General features: G+C 37.0%; 1 protein-coding gene across 7 annotated transcripts in view; it reads right to left on the reverse strand.

The window, feature by feature from the left end:
* The window catches only part of PIBF1 (progesterone immunomodulatory binding factor 1), a 234,306-nt gene that overhangs the window by 217,785 nt on the left and 4,057 nt on the right, over positions 1-12,464 (reverse strand). For 6 of the 7 annotated variants that reach the window (XR_008651366.2, XM_063618767.1, XM_055244706.2 and 3 more), the window contains exons 3-5: positions 6,086-6,186; positions 3,086-3,284; positions 616-735 (exon numbers count right to left, since the gene is read on the reverse strand). Coding sequence is in view for 6 of the 7 variants with exons in the window: in XM_063618767.1 (XP_063474837.1) it covers positions 616-735; positions 3,086-3,284; positions 6,086-6,186 (420 nt within the window). In the remaining variant the exon portion in view is untranslated. Of the gene's footprint in view, positions 1-615; positions 736-3,085; positions 3,285-5,358; positions 5,485-6,085; positions 6,187-12,464 lie in introns of those variants that run through there. The other variant, XM_055244708.2, reaches the window with a different exon arrangement.

Below are 12,464 nucleotides of genomic sequence, written 5' to 3' on the forward strand. Positions count from 1 at the left end.
TTAGTCCACCCTTCTATACAAATGTTGATTTATGTTTACTATATTCATTGTCTAGGCTGAGATACTTTTGAAAATAAAGGGGTGCTATTAATATTTATTCACAGAATAATGGCAACAGTCTTAGGCAAACCAGAACCTATGAGTCAACTTAGTTCAAAGTAGAAGAATTCTCCTTTTCTTCTTTCTTATGGTACCTGCAAGAGATTCCCTGCATATCTCGGCCTACATTTCTTGTTTCTTGCCTAAATTTCCTGACAAAGCGATGTTAAAAATAGAGACTAAATACTAAATAAATACATGCATATGCGTCATCTAACGATACACAGTAATTTTCAGATATAGCCCATATTAGGATTTCAAAAGCAGTTGATTATAAAATTGACTTGCAACAATAAAAGCTCAACTATAGGATACGTCAATATCATAGACTTGTCTTGTCAATGTTTAAGATGACTACTTCCAATTTAACCTCCTTCCCATTACTGAACTGTAGCAGTCACCATCCCATAGTCCCATTTTTCAATCGCTGACTTTTATATTCCTTATCACAAATCCTGAGGGACTCTATAGAAAAAGCTGAAGCTTCTTCCCACCAGCAATCAAAACCATACAAACCTCTGTCAGCTGCTTCAGTTGGCTTTTGTTTGTACTTAATTCTTCTGCTAGAATATTCTTTTTCACTTGTAGTTCACAGATTTCCTTTCTTAATGGATTCACTAGCTCATAGAAGCGAACCTTGAAAAAAATTAATTAATAAGCAGGCTTAAATCCAAATTACAATTAAAATTTGCTAATTTGTAGTGCTCTCACTTATCAGTAATAAAGATAAATATTTACAAAACTACAACAAGACAGTCATTAATGGACTCTAGCCACTAATACTTTCTATCAAGCCTTAATGTTCAATTAACTTCCCTTAAGGGCCAGATGATTTATAACTTCTTATCTTCGACAGTCTTTCCTCCCTTCTACTGACACTCCCATTACTACTCATCTACTACTGCTCACTCCACACTAGCTGCTTGTAAACTTCTGGAACATATCACAAATGGTCAGGAGTCTTGCTCTTGCTGTTTCTTCTGCTAGAGAAGTTCTTCCTCCATATAAATGCATGGCTCATGCCTTGTCTCCCTATAGGTCTCTGACCAAATATCACCTTGTTAGTAAACCCCTCCCTGACTTCTCTACCTAATTTAAAGTAGCACTCCCTATTTTTCACCCCTGCTCTTTTCTCTATAGCACCTTTGACAAACAGATATTCTATGTATTTAATTTTTAAGTTATTGCCTGTGTTGCTCCACTTCGACAACCTGAGAGCAGGGATTTTTGTCTGGTTTATACACTGCTCTATTTCCAATGCCTAAATATATGATAAGCACTCAATAAATACTTCATGAAGAGGTAAAGTGTATTCTTTATTTTCATCCCAGGCTCTTGGCAAAGCTTTATTTAGCTGTCCCTGCAGTGGAAGTCTAATTAGAATGAATCAAGAGGTATCTTTCACGTCATTCCTTCCATTTAGTTCAGGTCTCTCTTTCCACTCATACTTCTCTCAGAGAAATTTTCCTACCCTAGCTCAGTAAAGTGTTCCATCTGACAAGGTCCCATAAAACTAAGAAATCATCACAGCAAATTAGGAGAGAGTAATTAGGGGCTATTATATAGGCATGCAATCTGAAACTCCTTAACATATGACTGTATAACAAGAATACCATTATTTGGTAAGAGGCAAATCTTAATATTAGCCCTTAACAAAATGAATCTGCATATAATTAATTAGTTAAGGATAATATTGTCTGTGAAAACAAAAGATGTAAGAAGGAATATTAAGAAAACAAACAGCAAAAATATGTGTAACTGCCACCAGTGTGACACTTTATATCTACTGTAAATGAAGCCTCAAAAACAGAATTTGAGATATTTAATTTGTTTTGGACAGTACACTTTGGACAGAAAAGCTGTATTTGAGCCTTTTTTTAAAAAAAAAAAAAAACAGCTGAACAAAAAAGTAACTTCATTTTATCAGACATCACTAATCTGCAAATCTTTTCCCAATGAGAACCAAGAATAGCAACCACCACTCCAGCAAAAACAATGGACAACATTTTTATGTGTTTACTATCTTCTAAGCACTATGCTCACAAGCATTTTACATACATAGTCTTAAGTCTTTACAATTATCCCCAATAGAAAGGCACTGTTACTATTAACCCTTTTTACAGATGAAAAAATTCAAGCCTCTTAAGGTAAAATGACATCTATATATTAAAAAGCAGCAGTTCTCAACATATGGTTTTGGGACTCCTGGACTCTGCCCCACCCGCCACTCTGAGATCCTTTCAGGGAATTCACAAGATCAAAACGACTTTCCTAGTAATTATTAAGATTTTTTTCCCCATTTCATTCTCATTCTCTCATGACTGTTCAGTGGAGTTTGCCAGTGGCTACATGATATATGACATTATCACTCTTAAGGCCAATGGAATTGTGTGCTTATTCTTGTGTTTAAAAAAGTTCTTAGTTTAAACTTCTAGTATGGTAAATATTAATAGATACAGCCCATATAAACAAACACTCAATGGGGTCCTCAGTAACTTTTAGAATGTAAATGAATGCTGACAACAAAATATTTGAGACCACTGCCATAGATTAATCCTAGGTGTTCTAGATTTGTGTAACCAGCACTGCAATCAAGATCTTGAGCCAATCTCTCACCACAAAGTTCTTTCTCATCCTATCCCTTTATAATCATGCTGACTCCTCTCTCCCACTATCCCCAACCAACCCCTGGCAACAACTACTCTGTTGTTTATAATTTTTCATTTTGAGAATGTAAGAAACCACCAGTTGACGATAATTCATTTCTATGGACTATGCAGTCATTAACTTCAGAAAGCTATTTATTGCTTTACTTTGGAGATCAATGGTCATGATCCTTTAAAATTTGGATCTCAACACCATTCACCATCCATAGCCATAAAATAATGTATCAATTGGGTACTTCAAAAGTAATTGCTACTATATAAAAGGTATATTTTAGTCTGAAAATATATGTCGTAGTTAAAAATGGATATAAGATACTTACAGATACATATTCAGGAATAGAAAGCTGATCTTCAGGAAAAACTTTTAATTTAATATATTGCTCTTCTGTCAACTCAAAGTCACGCAGGTTTCGACGAACATCTCCAGCTTTTTCTCTTAGCTGAAGATTTGTCTCTTCTAGTTGTTTCTGTCTCAACAAAATGGTTTCCATTTCTTGTTTCATTAATTCTTGATATTTGCTACATTAGAAGAGAATTTATGGCAGGCTTTAAAAAAGTATTTGAGATCTAAGTTTCTCACAGTTTCCTATTTATATCAACATAAAGTTAGGAAATGAGAAGCCTGACAGTATTATTTACTTACTCCAGCTAAATGCTTATTTACTTATATTAATCAGTTAAATATGGAATGACAATTCCATACTAATTATTAAATGTGTAGCCATATAAATTAAACAGAGAATTGATATTCTTACAGAATAATTTTAGAAATTCAAATTATAAAATTATATATTTCTTCTGCTTAAGTGATGCTAAACATCAAGGACTCTACTTATTAATTTTCATTTCCCTTTTATCCTGATACTTCAAGGATATCTCTTTAAGATGGTAACACTGAACCACCATAAAGTATTCACACAACCAATGAGGTAATGAAAACAGTAATCTGCACATACTCATCTTTCTCAAAGAATACATGTGGCAGACATTATTGTTAGTTGCCTACTGAAAGATTCTGATCAGGAAGGGACAATCTGATGTTATTAGTCTGTTCTCATGCTGCTAATAAAGACATACCCAAGACTGGGTAATTTATAAAGGAAAGAGGTTTAATGGACTCAGACTTCCACATGGCAGGGGAGGCCTCACAATCATGGTGGAAGGCAAAAGAGAAGCAAAGGCATGTCTTAGATGGTGGCAGACAAGAGTGCTTGTGCAGGGGACCTCCCATTTATAAAACCATCACATCTTGTGAGACTTATTCACTATCATGAGAACAGCATGGGAAAGACCACCTCCATGATTCAATTACCTCCCATCAGGTCCCTCCCATGACATGTAGGAATTATGGGAACTATAATTCAAGATGAGATTTGGGTGGGGACACAGCCAAATCATATTACTGATTTTCCCTTTCCCTACTATATCAATCCCATTAACAGACAAACATTCTGTTATTTCAATCTTACAACAAATGAACAAACAAAACCACAACTCTGGACCTCACTGCACTTCCCTCTTTGTTAGCCACCCCTTGCAGCAAACTTGCTCAAAAGTTGTCTATAATTATTGTGTCCAAATCCTTTCCTCTTAAACCCATGGCGATCATATTTTTACTGTCTCTAATGAAATCTCAATGACATCTAAATTGCAAATGATCAATTCCTAGTTCTTTTCATCCATGATCTAACGATAGAGCTTGACACAAGTCACTTTTCTTTCCTTGATACATTTTCATCAACTGGCTTTCAAGACACCATTCTGTTCATTTTTCTTCTATTTTACTGTGGTTCCTTCTCAGTCTCCTTTTCTGCTTTGTCTTAATGTTGGAGTACTTGGTCCTCTTCTGTCTGTACGCACTCCTCCTTGGGGAATTCATCTAGTCTCATGACTTGAATACTGTCTATAGCCTAATGATCCCCAGATTTGTACCTCTACACCAGACTTTTCATATACCTCCACATGGATTTCTAACAAGAAAACTCTAACTTAACATGTCCCAAGTTGAACTCCTGCTTTTTACTCACAAAACCTTTGCTACCATGATTTCTTCCTTCTTAGCTGACAGAAATTCCACTTTTTCATTTGTTCAGGCCAAAACTTTTGATGCAATCCTTGACTCTCCTTTTTCTCTTAAGCCCCACATTGAATCCATCAGCCCTCCAAAAAATATTCAGAATCCAACCATTTTTTATCACCATCAGCTATCAAGAGTTTTATTACAAGACTCGTGACTGCCCTCTCAGCAGAATCATTCAATCTGATATATGTCTTACAGAATTAGCGTAGAAGACCTAGTATCAAATGCAGTGGTTCTCAAAGTATTGTTTCTGGACCAGCAGCATCCGCATCACCTGGGAACCCGGTAAAAATGCACATCCTCAGGACCCCACCCCCCCAAGTCAGAAACTCTGAGGGTGGGATCCAGCAGTCTTTTTTAACAAGCCCTCCAACTGTTCCTGATACATGCTAAAGTTTGAGGTCCAATAATCTAATGTGATAGTGGCTGATAAAAAGGTCTGATAATTTTTTACAATATCAGTTAAGTAGTAAAATCTTAAAAAGGGAAAATATACCTGTTTTACACGTTTACCTGTAATTAAAACACAGAACTAAACGTTCACATTTTATCTAGGATCCAGGTATTTTGAATACAGAGGTATGCTTTGATTTTGTGTAAATCATCATGTATGATTTCCAAGTTCAATTTCTTTACAATGGCATAAGATCCTAAAAGACATTTAGGAAGAAACCAATGAAGGTATCTTTCATGGATTTCATGCTTGCCCTCAATCTTTAAACTTGTGTTGCTTATATTTAATTTCATAATTTTTTAGCTCCTTTTATTAAGTCTTTCCAAAGAATTTATTTCATTATTTATATTATTTTTAATTAAGTTACATAAGTATAATTTCCATAGGCATATTTAAGCATGATAAGCCCACAACTGAGCTAGAGAAAGTACGCAGGAATAATAGAAAGTACTTCAGGCCAGGAAAGTCCAATAGGTCATGAGAATCAATCAATATGTTGCGTAAAAGAAGGAAGGTTAATGGTGGTCAGTTTAGAGAGCTTCCTTTATCATATATGGTTTACACTGACCAACGTTTGTTGAATGAATGTTGAATTTTGACTTTCTGTATTTTATGTACCATATCAAGTATCCTACTTTTTTTGTGGTCTAGGTGTAAAAATTATTGCTATCTCTGACTTAAAATTTCTCTATTTTAGCTTACAATCACAAACATGAACAGGCAATAAAATTACTTTTAATTGCTAAATAGATGTGGTTTTTTTTTTTTAAAAAAAACTTTTCTTACCTGGCATCTTTCTGTTGAAAAGCCAACTGGTTGTCTAATCTCAATGTTAGTAGCTGCTTCTGGTGAAGTGCATCATTAAGTTTCTCCTCCAATTCTTCAATCTTCATAAAGAGAAAAAGATAAATTATATGATTTGTCATAAAGAAAAACTTTCAGTTTCATAATAAACGTATTTTAAAAACACTTGAAAGAAACACGCTAAAAATGGATAGAGGGACCAGGCACAGGGGCTCACGCCTATAATTCCAGCACTTTGGAAGGCCAGGTGCTGTCACCCAGGCTAGAGTGCAGTGGCACAACCTTGGCTCACTGCCACCTCCTCCTGCCTGGTTCAAGTGATTCTACTGCCCCAGCCTACTGAGTAGCTGGGATTACAGCCAAGCGCCACCACACCCGGTTAATTTTTGTATTTTTAGTAGAGACAGGGTTTCACCATGTTTGTCAGGGTGTTCTTGAACTCCTGACCTCAAGTGATTAGTCCACCTTGCCGTCCCAAAATGCTGGGATTACAGGCATGAGCCACCATGCCCAGCCTCCTGCCTCCAGTTTTGCCAACCTCCAAATTTATATTCCTCCATCTTACCTTTAAAAAATGCTATCAAAAATTTATTTTCAGCTGGGTGCGGTGACTTACGCCTGTAATCTCAGCACTTTGGGAGGCAGAGGTGGGCAGACCACTTGAGGTCAGGAGTTCAAGATAAGCCTGGCCAGCATGGTGAAACTCCATCTCTACTAAAAAAATACAAAACTTAGCCAGGCATGGTGGCAGGCGCCTGTAGTCACAGCTACTCAGGAGGCTGAGGCAGGAGAATCACTTGAACCTGGAAGGTGGAGGTTGCAGTGAGCCGAGATTGCACCACTGCACTTCAGCCTGGGAGACAGAGCGAGACTCCGTCTCAGAAAAAAAAAATTATTTTCCTAGTTTTAAATTCTTCAGAGGATCCTCACGGTCCTCAGAATAAATTCTAAACACTGTGGCATAATACAGTGGTATTTCTTGATCTAGCCAACTACTTTTGTCATTAGCTTAAAAGGAAACTCCATTTCAGCCAGTATAAGTGCTTGCCATCCCCCAAGTATGCTGTGCTTTCTCAAGCACTTGGATTTTGCTCTTAGTCTATTTAGAAAATTCTTTATTCCCTTTGCTTCAACCAAGATGATTCCTGTTTGCCCCTTAAAATACATGAATTTCAGGCAGGGCGTGGTGATTCACACCTGTAATCCCAGCACTTTGGGAGGATGAGGTGGGCGGATCACAAGGTCAGGAGATGGAGACCATACTGGCTAAGATGTTAAAACTCTGTCTCTACTAAAAATACAAAAAATTAGCCAGGTGTGGTGGCATGTGCCTGTAGTCCCAGCTACTCGGGAGGCTGAGGCAGGAGAATCACTTGAACCCGGGAGGTGGAGGTTGCAGTGAGCCGAGATCGTGCCACTGCACTCCAGCCTGGGTGACAGAGTGAGACTCCATCTAAAACAAACAAACAAATAAACAAAAATACATGAATTTCACAGCCAATCTGTAACATATGCAAGTAAATCCCTCCTCTTGCATCGCCAAGTCCCTCTTCTCTACTGAATCATTCTATCGTCAAGCAAATGCTCCCTTGATCACATCATTCTCTTTGCTACAGCAGCATTTCTCTGCTGGTCTTCAGAGCAAAACTTCAATATAGTTTTTGCCCCATACTATTCCAGTGAAACTATTCTTGTTAAAGTCCATAATGCCCTGTCCATTGTTTTTTTTTTGCCTATTTATCTTATTTGACAGCATGACTTGATACAGCTAACCACTTCATTCTCTTTTAGCTTCCATGATACTCTTCTCTAGTTTTCTTAACTCACTAAATACTCTTAAGCTTTCTAGGCTCCTCAGCTGGACTACCCCTTTGACTTACTTTATAGCCCTCTGTTCTCCCTAGGAAATACCATACAATCCCATGGCTTTAGGTGCCACCTATATGCTGATGTATCCTTTCTATCTATCTATCTGTCTGTCTGTCTGTCTGTCTATCTATCTATCTATCTATAATGTGTGTGTGTGTGATCTATCTATAAGTGTGTGTGTGTGTGATGGATCCTCCTAAACTCTGACAATTACATTTAGCAATCTATAAGTTACATCTTCAAAACTGAACTTATTAATATATTTTACCTCCCAGATCAGTTTTCTCCCAGCCTTCCATTCTTATAAATGGCCCCAGTTAAATAAGCCAAAAACTTAGCAATCTAACTCTTCTGATTGTCTTGTCTGCGCTTAGTCTATTACTTTAGTGCCATTTTGAATACAGAAATCAGGACACATAACTCTAACTGCTAAAATCTGCCAATAGCTTTTCTGACTACATAGTCTAAAGCAAGAGTTAAAAAATGGTGATGGGCTAAATCCAGCCCATGAGGAAAATCTGATAGAGCATAGGTGGCCTACAAAGCATAAAATATTTTCTGTCTTGGCCATAAAAAGGGGGACCTCTGTCATATTCATTGGCATATATCCAGCAACATCTCAATAAATAACTTAAATCAATATAAAATGTAAAATAAACACATTCCTTATAATTACTATTTCCCAAATCAAGAATACTGTTATATGTTGAGCATCCCAAACCCTAAAATCTGAAATTCAAAATGCTCCAAAGTCTGAAACTTTTTGACAGTAACTATGACACTCAAAGGAAATGCTCAGTGGGCGCTTTTGGATTTCAAACTTTCAGATCTGGGATGCTCAACTGCTCTAACACAAATATTCCCAAATTAAAAAAAAAATTAAAAAATCTGAAATATTTCTGGTCCCAAGCATTTTAGATAAGAAACAACCAGTATCACAAGGAAAAAAAAAAAAAAATTTTTTTTCAGGGTTTCAATGTTTACAATTTCAATTAACTTCTAAATTGAGTCCTTTAACTCAGGGACAAGCTGGGAAATGTATTCATTTCCCAGGTAATAAGGAACACATAGATCTCTAATGAGAGATAAACAAAAAGAGTTTGGGGCATTTAAAAATTTGAGAGAGCTCAATTCTGTGGCTCAAGCTGTAAACCCAGCACTTTGGGGGGCCAAGGTGGGAGGAGTGCTTGAAGCCAGGAGTTTGAGACTAGCCTGGGCAACATAGTGAGACCTTGTTTCTACAAAAAATAAAAAAAATTAGCTGGGTGTGGTGGTACACGCCTGTAGTCTCAGCTGCTCAAGAGGCTGAGATGAGAGGATTGCTTGAGCCCAGGAATTTGAGGCTGCAGAGAGCTGTGATCAAGCCACTGCACTCCAGCCTGGGCAAGAGAGTGAGACCCTGTCTAAAAATTTGAAAGGCAAGAACAGAGAAGAGGAAAGGAATAAAGAAGTACAGTAAGGAAGGGAATCTAGGCAGCAATGGATGGAAATAAAAGTGTAAAGCTAACAATGCTCTACTATCAGGAAGTTTGGCCTGAATAGCTACTCTTGTGCGTAGGTTTTCTACATTCTTTCAGTTAACAAGCAGCTGAGTGGGAAGTGCTTTTAAAGTTTTCTTGGACCTGCTTGTTCCTGTTTTTAGACATGGAGAATTCAAATCAATATGGCCAAGACTATTCCTAGTAACAAACTATAATAAAGCCACGTATCCATAACCATTTGTATTGCTGCCACAATGGAGTGGGACATGTTAGATTCAAATATTTTCTAACTAAAAAAAGATTTTGATGGGTAGAAGAAAAAACTTACTTGCCTCCCAACATCAAACCTTCCCTTCTTTCTGACATACTCTGGTTTTTATTAGTAACAACATGTCCAGTTAGCTTCCCATCCCTTGTAGGTAGGGGTGGTCATGCTATACAATGTTAGTTAATTGAGGCCACTGGCTTGAACTTCTGGAAGAACTCTTTAAAGATGACTGACTCATTTGGCACATGCCCCCTTTTCCACTATCCTTCTCCTTATTACTGCCTGTTACATGTACACAATACTGGAGGCAGATAAGCTATCTTATGATTTCAGGTGAAAAGCATATGTTGAAAATAGCTAAGGTTAAAAGGAGCCTGGGTTCCTAAGGCGATCAAGGAGTAATCATACAAGGTCTACTAAAATACCTATTTTTGGATTTTTGTTACACCAAAGAAACAAAATCCTTCTCTTGCTTAAGCCATGGTTTCCAGATCTCTGTTACCAGCAGCCACCATTTTTTAAGTCTCCGGTATTAACTGCTGAACTTAATCCTTGAAACCCTGGGCAGTTGGTTCAATCTCTTTCCAAAATAGAAATACCTATAATATTTATTAACAGTTGACTATTCAGGACTACTTAAATACTTCCAATAACAGGAAGCTCAGAAACTTAAGATCAGGCCATTTCAATGTTAATAGCAATAACAAGTTTACATTGAGCAGAAATCTACCTTTCCTGTGACTTCCAACCAATATCATGGAGCTATACTCTAGTGAGGAAAATTTATTTTTCATAACGTTAGCATACGATGCTCAATAAACTTTGGAGAATGAATGACCAATTAAAAATACCTTTCTTTCAAGACCTAGGCTTTAGGTTTCCTGCCCAGGCTAAAAAGTGTATGGCATGGCTGGGTGCAGTGGCTTCACACCTGCGCTTTGGGAGGCTGAAATGGGTGGATCGCTTGAGGCCAGGAGTTCAAGACCAGCCTGGCCAACATAGTGAATCACCCATCTCTACCAAAAATACAAAACTTAGCTGGGCGTTGTGGTGCGGGCCTACTGTCCCAGCTACTCGGGAGGCTGAGGCACAAGAATCGCTTGAACACAGGAGGTGAAGGTTGTAGTGAGCTGAGATCATGCCACTGCACTCCAGCCTGGATGACAGAGTGAGACTGTCTCAAAAAAAAAAAAAAAAAAATTAAAAGAAAAAAAAAGTATATGGCAGCACTACCAAATTGAGTCCCTTTCCTCTTTGCTTAAAAAATCAGAGAGGATGCTACCAGATAGATTTGAATCAAATACCACGTGGTGTTACCAGATCCATTAGGCTTTTGGGGACCCTGTTCATTTCAAAATACCCCATGAACCTTCTTTGCTTTCTTCTAGAGCTGGACCTCATTGAAACACCAAGAAAACAAACAGCTCTAACACCAGGAGTCCAATATACTTCTGAGTCCTCACAATCGACCAGAGGGACAAAATTCAGTGGGGTGTACTAGCTTTAGAATCATTGCTCACAAGAAACAGTGTAGCACTTTCTGTTCATCTGGAGTGCTTCACACATACAGACAAAAATAAAGACATAACTAAACATATAATAACACATACAAATAAAGGTGTTATTTTAAAACATATAAAGAAATATGTCACATACCAATTTATACATAAACAAATAAGTGAAAAAATATATATCATGTGTAGTGCTGTTTGCCTGTCTAAGGTGGTACTCCCAGGGCATGTAAGAAGTAAACATATACATACACACACACACACATTAACGTACATGTACATATTCTTTAATAAAAATATTTTTTAAATATTCTTTCATCAACTCCAGACTCACACTTTCTCACATTTTAACATCTCTAAAATTGGAATGCATTTTATAATCTAAGGCACTTAACAATTCAACTGGAAGTTTTTAACCTTAGCAATGTATGTAATGATGCATCTTACAACAGAGGTGTAATAAATTATGGAAGATTTTAGGTTCAATAAATTATGGAAGGCTAACTCTACAATAGGTATTTCTTCACATATTTGAAAGCAAACATCTTATTCCTAAGGGGTCTTCAAGCAGAAAATCCTGAGTGCTCATATGATAGAGAAAAAACTCTACTAATATACAGCAGGACAGCTATTTTGGAGAGAACCTGGCAGTACACTTAGATAAATGAAGGAGACATTTATATATGTCAAAGACATGCTCACAGAGGTCCAGAAGAGAAATGTCTAATGCTGCATGTGTTGCAAGGAGCTGGAGGCAATCTGGATGCCTAGCAATGTAGGAGTAGAAAGACTGGTAGACGCACACAAAGAATTATGTAAGAGGTGGAAGCAAAGGACTAGATGTACACAAAGTAACAGATAACTTCAGAAACAGTGCTGAGTAGGAAAAAAGAGATGATAACTAAAACAAAGCATATAATTTACATTTCTGTAAAGTTAAAAGATACACATTCTCAAGAATAAGTGTAAAGAAAACATTAAAATGTTTGCATTAAGAAATGGAATGAGCTATAGGAATGAAAAGAATAAATACATTAGAAAAACAGCAGCCTTTCAGGGATCAATGATGATTATGTGTCAAACTCAGGAACACAACTAATTCAATCTTCTACATTTTCAGTCAAACTAGAAAACCACAACAAAAACTACATTAAGCACCATGGAAGTAGAAAAATAATAATACTGTGCTGAGTAAGTATAGCTACAAATAAAATAATATGTAAATAATAAGT

This window comes from Symphalangus syndactylus, chromosome 15, assembly GCF_028878055.3.
Source record: "Symphalangus syndactylus isolate Jambi chromosome 15, NHGRI_mSymSyn1-v2.1_pri, whole genome shotgun sequence".
Taxonomy (NCBI): Eukaryota; Metazoa; Chordata; class Mammalia; order Primates; family Hylobatidae; genus Symphalangus; species Symphalangus syndactylus.